Source organism: Chelon labrosus (genome assembly GCF_963514085.1).
Source record: "Chelon labrosus genome assembly, chromosome: 9".
Taxonomy (NCBI): Eukaryota; Metazoa; Chordata; class Actinopteri; order Mugiliformes; family Mugilidae; genus Chelon; species Chelon labrosus.
The window spans coordinates 29,814,590-29,821,388 of record NC_140359.1 but is presented as its reverse complement, the minus strand read 5'-3'; the positions used below and the strand labels follow the sequence as shown (position 1 = coordinate 29,821,388).

At 49.9% G+C, this 6,799-nt stretch overlaps 1 protein-coding gene across 1 annotated transcript; it reads left to right on the top strand.

Moving 5' to 3' along the window:
• The first annotated feature begins 507 nt into the window (after positions 1-507).
• spinb (spindlin b) lies at positions 508-5,716 on the top strand. The gene is made up of 7 exons (XM_084551079.1): positions 508-644; positions 2,324-2,640; positions 2,722-2,770; positions 2,860-2,954; positions 3,036-3,191; positions 3,691-3,924; positions 4,651-5,716. Exons 2-7 carry the CDS (start codon positions 2,589-2,591, stop codon positions 4,848-4,850), a joined length of 786 nt encoding a protein of 261 aa, XP_084407205.1. The 5' UTR covers positions 508-644; positions 2,324-2,588; the 3' UTR covers positions 4,851-5,716.
• The last annotated feature ends 1,083 nt before the right edge of the window (positions 5,717-6,799 follow it).

Sequence of the window (6,799 nt, the reverse complement as noted above, 5' to 3'; positions counted from 1 at the left end):
CAATTATAACTTTTTATGTATCTTTTTTATATATTTTTAGATAGATAGATACTTTATTGATCTCAATGGAAATTCAGGATCAGGAACAGTAACAGTAAAAAACACTGTGCTCATGTCAGATATAAAGTATGAGGAAGTAAGACTGAATTTAAAACTGCTTGCTGTTTTAACAGTTGAAATTTCTGATCTTATCTTTTGCACAAACTGTTTTCTTTAAAGATTCAAGATGTTTCTCGTCCTATGCAGTAAATCAGCTGTTTAAACCAGACAGTTAAATACTTACTTTGCAGGTCTCCCTTAGCAACACCAGTAAATAAATAAAAGAAATATAAAACCTACAAATGACATGATATAAAACAAGCAACATTAAATAAAACACTAAAACCAGACTTTTGATATCTGTGATGTATATTTTTCTAATTGCTATGTTTACTGCCCCAAACACAAACATAAAGGTTTGACTCTCTTTATTTTGGTGTGAAGCTCGACGCTCTTATTTTGAAAGGCGCGCCTCTTTCCCGCCCGCCCTCCATCTTGGCGCAGCTAGCTTGACGCAGCGGAGCCCCAACCGGAGGCAGAGCGGATCAATTTGGAGCCTCGGCGGGTTGATCGGGATTATGCGGCGCCGCTGATCGCCTGTATCGGTAAGAACCCCCCCGTCCGCCCCCACCGGGGCCGCCAAGCAGCCCGTCCGTCCGCCGTGACGGTTTTACCGCAGAGCAGCTAGCTTAGCGCCGCGGCGTCTCCCCCAGCAGACCTCCCCTCTCCCTTTGTTCGCTTGCGCCTTTTCTCGCAGCGCTGCGGTTTTTTTTTTTTTTTTTTGTAAATAGTGGCGCAACATGGCGGCCGAGCTGCGGGAAGGTGGAAGGTGGGACCAATTAGCTGTGCGCATGTTTTCATATTTAGCGGGAAGTTGTTAATGATGTTAATGAGGAGGAAGGAGTGTGACCTCTGCTCATCTTCATCATCTCCATCCTCCTCATCCTCCGCAGCTCTGGAGCCTCAGACTCATCTGATCCGGTTCATCTCAGACCAGGGGCAGCTTTGTTTGGGTTTGTTTGTCAGGTTTGATCAGGGCCGGCTCCACCTCCCACCGGGCCCCAGGGCTCACGGGGGCCCCAGGGCTCACGGGGGCCCCTGCTCAGCTACGGTAGACGTGCTGAGGCCCCTGTGAGCTACGGTAGACATGCTGGGGCCCCTGCTCGGCTACGGTAGACGTGCTGGGGCCCCTGCTCGGCTACGGTAGACGTGCTGAGGCCCCTGCTCGGCTACGGTAGACGTGCTGGGGCCCCTGCTCAGCTACGGTAGACGTGCTGGGGCCCCTGCTCAGCTACGGCAGACGTGCTGGGGCCCCAGGAGACACCAGGTCTGCAGCTTGTTTTGAGCTTGGAGATGGTTCTGACCTGATCAGCTGTTGTTGCTGCAGATCCGTGGTTTGCGTTGCAGTTGTGGTCGTGCAGCTGCAAACATCAGGAGCGTCTCAGCGACCTAGAAAACCAAACCGTCGGTTGCGTTTAACGTTTCAGTGACATGATCCTCAGAGGAGGAAGTGGAGCGTGTTCACCGGTTGGTTGTGACCCAGCTGATCCGTCAGAGGACGGAGGAACTGGTCCAGGTCAGACCAGAGCTGGAAACTAAGAACTGAAGGACCAGCAGATCTCTGATCAGTTATTCACCAGATGTTGAAGCTCAGATCTGGAAACATCTGGATTTCATTATGAGCCAGAGAAAAACCTAACTGCATCAGCTGGGTCCTGCTCTGACCAATCAGAGACGCCCAGGTCACATGACCCGCGTCTTAATAATAATCAGATTAAAAACACGTCAGTCAGTGTCTCTCTGGTTAGTTAGCATCTGAGGCTAGTGCTATGCTAAGCTAGCATGTTTAGCGGTGATAACTGACTCTGATCATTTTATCTCATTATTAGTTTACTGTTAACATCTGTCATCACTGATTGATTTTATTATGAAAACTGAAATGACTAATTTTTCAATAATAATAATAAAAGCTTTTATTTTTAAGGGAAGTCTTCATAAACCAATCAGATCGTAGTAAAGCATTAACCTGTGATGAAGGTTGTTGTCTCATGTTGTCTCATGTTGTCTCACGTCGTCTCACGTCGTCTCATGTCGTCTCACATCGTCTCATGTCGTCTCATGTCGTCTCACATCGTCTCATGTCGTCTCATGTCGTCTCATGTCGTCTCATGTTGTCTCACGTCGTCTCACGTCGTCTCATGTTGTCTCACGTCGTCTCACGTCGTCTCATGTCGTCTCATGTCGTCTCACGTCGTCTCACGTCGTCTCATGTCTCTGTTTTCAGGACGTCCTCCGTTTCCTCATCGAGTCCAGCAGCAGCCTCCAGGCGTTAGTCTGTACCCGGCCTGAATGCAGCCTGTCTGGGGCCTGGCCTAACTCCTGGTATCCCTTCTCTCCCACCACCCTCCTTTCCCTACCCTTCCTCCCCCTACCCCCCCTCCCTCCATCCTCACCCTCCAACCCCCCCCTTCCTTCCTCCTTACCCCGGAGTCTCCCAGCGATTACCCCGGATCGGCGGCCTGGCTGGCTGCCCCCCTACAGGTGGATGAATGAAGACCCCGTTCAAGAGCCCAGCGGCCCCGCGGCCCCGAGCCGACGGAGGTAGGATTCAGTCATTCAGCCGTGCTTTTATTTTGGTAGGGTGTTCCTGTTCCTGTGTGTGACGCTGAGCGTTTCTTTCAGGACATTCAGGCGTCTCAGCAAACATGATGAAGAAGAAGAACCCACACAAGTGAGTCTGATGAGAAGTAGCATCATATTTAAATAACATCGCTGACCCTTGACCTTCGTCTCTGTTCGTCTCTGTTCGTCCCCCGTCAGGAAGCAGAGGACCAGCGTCGGTCCCAGTAAGACTCTGGCTCAGCCCAGGAGGAACATCGTGGGCTGCAGGATCCAGCACATCTGGAAGGAGGGAAGTAAGTTGGCTCTGAGGAGATAAATTCACAATAAGATAGAAAATACGTGTAAACCTCTAAACTTAACGTGCTTCCTCTCAGGTAAGTCGTCCCAGTGGAAGGGGACCGTCCTGGACCAGGTCCCCGTCAATCCCTCCCTCTACCTGATCAAGTACGACGGCTTTGACTGCATCTACGGCCTGGAGCTGTACAGCGACGAGCGCGTGGTGGGGCTGGAGGTGCTCCCCGACAGAGTGGGTGAGGAGCCGCTGCCATGTTAGCTCCATGTTAGCGCCATGTTAGCGCCATGTTAGCGCTTAGCTCCTCGGCTAGGCTAGCAACCAGCCAACACCAAGACCAGTCCAGATACCAGGAGCCTCCCGGCTAACGCTAGCTCCTTTAGTTAGCCTACACATGGTAGCATTAGCTGCTACGTTAGCCGGAGCAAGCTAACAGTAGCCTCCTAAACATAACTGAAGTGTATGACTACTGTTACTCTTCTGGCCATCACCACATTAAGCCCCGCCCCCAAACAACCTGATTGGTCCAGTAGATGTTTGTTGGAGCAGAATCAGTTTCAGACTCAGATAAACGTTCCTTCACTAAACCAGTGACTGAGGCCGCTGGTCTGGTCTCAGGTAGAACATTAAACCCTGGATCTTTACTCTACGTTGTTTACATGTTGTTTATATTTTGACTCGTTCAGTTAAATTCCACCTAATGACTCCTTTTGTGTCGTCGTCTCTGATTGGTCCAGCTCCGGCCCGTGTGAGCGACTCGCTGCTGGCGGACACCATGATCGGGAAGGCGGTGGAGCACATGTTTGAGACGGAGGACGGTCCCAAGGAGGAGTGGAGGGGGATGGTTCTGGCCCGGGCCCCCATCATGACCTCCTGGTTCTACATCACCTACGAGAAAGACCCCGTCCTCTACATGTACCAGCTGCTGGACGACTACAAGGAGGGAGACCTGCGCATCATGCCCGACTCCAGTGAGTCTCCAAATATTATCTTTAGTTATTACGTCCTCTGAAAACCAATAAGAGAGAAGATCTCCAGCCTCCAGCCAATGAGACGGCAGCGTCAGTATGTGAGCTGCTCCAGGGTTTAGTCGGTGATCAGAGCCTGGAGGAAAGAACTCAGAGACGCTCTAGAGAACATGCTAATGAAGAACCCACAACCTTCAGGCTGTGATGCTAACACTGCTAATAGATGCTAACACTGCTAAAGGATGCTAACACTACTAAAGGATGCTAACACTGCTAAAGGATGCTAACCTGCTAAAGGATGCTAACAGCCACTTAGAGCAGAATGTTACTAGAAATCCACCTGGTTTAGTTTTAGAGGACGCTATGAGCAGCGCTAACATGCTAGCTGTTAGCATCACTATTAGCATCTTCTCTGGAGTCTCTGTTGAGTTCTTTTCTCCTGATCAGCTGATGAGGACACAACCACGACTCCAGATACTCGGCTTCAGCTGGAAGACGTTTACATGTTGGTCTTCTTCTTCTTTGGTTCCGTCCGGTTTGAGCCACTGGTCATGTTACCGTCCTCTACGTTTAATGTTTGGGTTCAGCCTGTAGCTCCACCCACTTCAGCTGGTGGCCACCTGTCATGTGTGACCACCAGCTCCAGAGTCCAGGTCCTGGTCTGTTTGTGACACCTTTGTTCTGTTCATAGAACCCTAACGTGATCTTTTGTCCGTCTTCCTGTTCCAGACGACAGCGTGGCGGCGGAGCGGGAGCCCGGCGAGGTGGTGGACAGTCTGGTGGGCAAACAGGTGGAGTACGCCAAAGAGGACGGCGGGAAGCGGTCGGGGATGGTGATCCACCAGGTGGAGGCCAAGCCCTCCGTCTACTTCATCAAGTTCGACGACGACTTCCACATCTACGTCTACGACCTGGTCAAGACCTCGTAAGACCAGAGGTCCCCCAAAGACTGACCCAGCGATCACCAGACACCAGACCCTCGACTCTTTGTTCCATGAAGACGCCTTAAAAACAGGAAACGGACCCGTTCAGACCAGATCCATGTGTCCTGTCACTCTGCTTCAGAAGAAGGTTCCTCCAACATCGGCTCAGACACAAACTCGTTTCCCAAAGTTTGGATCATTTGTGGAAAAGCTGAAGCTCTTTAGTTTGAAAACGTTTACGCCGCTAATCGATCCTGAGACCTGAGACCTGAGACCTGAGACCCCCCCAGATCACACACAAAGGTTCCCTTGGTTGAAGCAGCTCAGAAGGACTTCCTCTTCCTCTTCCTCTTCCTCTTCCTGTTCCTCTTCCTGTTCTTCTTCTTCTTCTCCTTCTCTGTGGGACGCTCTGAGAGGCTGATCAGGTCTTGGTCTGCCGGGGTTAATGAAGGGACGGGGTCTGTGTTTATAGGAGGTGGATTATTCTGCCGTCGGAGGCGTCCAATCACAGAGCATTTCACCGGCCACGCCCCCTCGGAGGTCACCTGCAGACGGACACCCTGAAGGACGTAGCAGAAAAAAAAAACAAGACATTTCATTTTTGTTCGGTTGTTTTCTCGTTGTTGTTGATTCCTACGTTACCCACGATGCACCTGTCCTCCTCGACGGCGTTCCTCTGGGTTCCAGCGCGGAGGAGGTGGAACTGGTTTTTAATTGTTTTTGTGCCAAAAGGATCGGGAGCCTCCAGATCAGTGTTCAGAGCGTTTATCTGTAAATGATCTCTCCATCATTCCTGCTCTTTTCCTCCAGTGTCATTTATTGTGATCTAGTTGATTAATGACGTTAGTGACTTATAAACCCTGTAAACTCAATCAGCTGTTTCTTCTTCTTCTGCTGCTGTATTTAATGTTCCTGCTCTGTACAGTCTCCTCTGTCCAACACGTCGCCTCGGTTCTTTGGTTCTTTGGTTCTTTGCTCTGCTCCGTGTTCGATGATGGTCCCGTTCTACATCGGTTCTAGATCGGTTCTAGATGGTGGCGCTCCTCCTCCCAGGCAATCACATGACCAACCATTTCACAGCCGACCTGACGTAGCTCCGCCCACTACTGCAGGAAGTTTATTTTATTTATTATTATCTCATCTGTGAGGTGGAACCCGCCATGTGGCCTGAAGAGACTGATTTACATCTAGAACCTGTTCAGAGTCCACGTTCTGGAGGGGTTCTAGATCCATCCATGTTCACCTGCTGTGATTCTAGAGTCATCAGAGAGAGAACCGATGTTTCTAGAACACTTAGTTTAAGTTCAACATCAGTTCAAGGTGAGATTCTAGAACCAGTAGCACTTCATCACACCTCCACGGTTTGGTTCTTCTGATTCTAGGATCGGACATTAAACGTTCTCCATCAGTGTGTTTTAAAAACGTCATGGATCCATTCAGAGCTGGACCGCAGCTCTAGAACGTTCTTACGTTAGATCGATTTTAAAAAATACACCGCTACAACTTCTAGAACCCAGAGACCAGAACAGATCTGGGTTTGGCTCACGGTTCTAGAACAGTGAATCTGCCGTTAAACAAACGCGTGTTCTCATGTTGGAGTCAGATCTGGATTTGTGTCCGTTGTTCTAGAAAAATGAACTCTTCTAGAACGGTCCTAAGCCTGAATGTTAGAACTTCAGGGTTGATTTTCCAAACTACACGGCTGCTAGTTCTAGAACCCACGGGGAGCAGAACTTTCTAGAACGTGTGATGTCGTGTCGGAGTGGTGGGGCGCTCTGACTCACTGCTCTAGAACCATCGACTCAGATCACCAGACGCCTCGTGTTCTAGGATGTTCCCCATCAGCACCAGCGCGACGACATCTTCTCTCCCTCATGTTCCAGAACGTGTTTTGAAAACGTTCTGTTCAGTTCTAGAACGTTCTTACTTCAGATCTGATTTCCAAACACAGGCCA

Coding starts and splice junctions, on each gene's coding strand:
- spinb (XM_084551079.1), top strand. CDS start 2,589: ATGAAGACCCCGTTCAAGAGCCCAGCGGCCCCGCGGCCCCGAGCCGAC. Junction 2,641..2,721: donor GCGGCCCCGAGCCGACGGAG/GTAGGATTCAGT, acceptor CGTTTCTTTCAG/GACATTCAGGCGTCTCAGCA. Junction 3,925..4,650: donor GCGCATCATGCCCGACTCCA/GTGAGTCTCCAA, acceptor TTCCTGTTCCAG/ACGACAGCGTGGCGGCGGAG.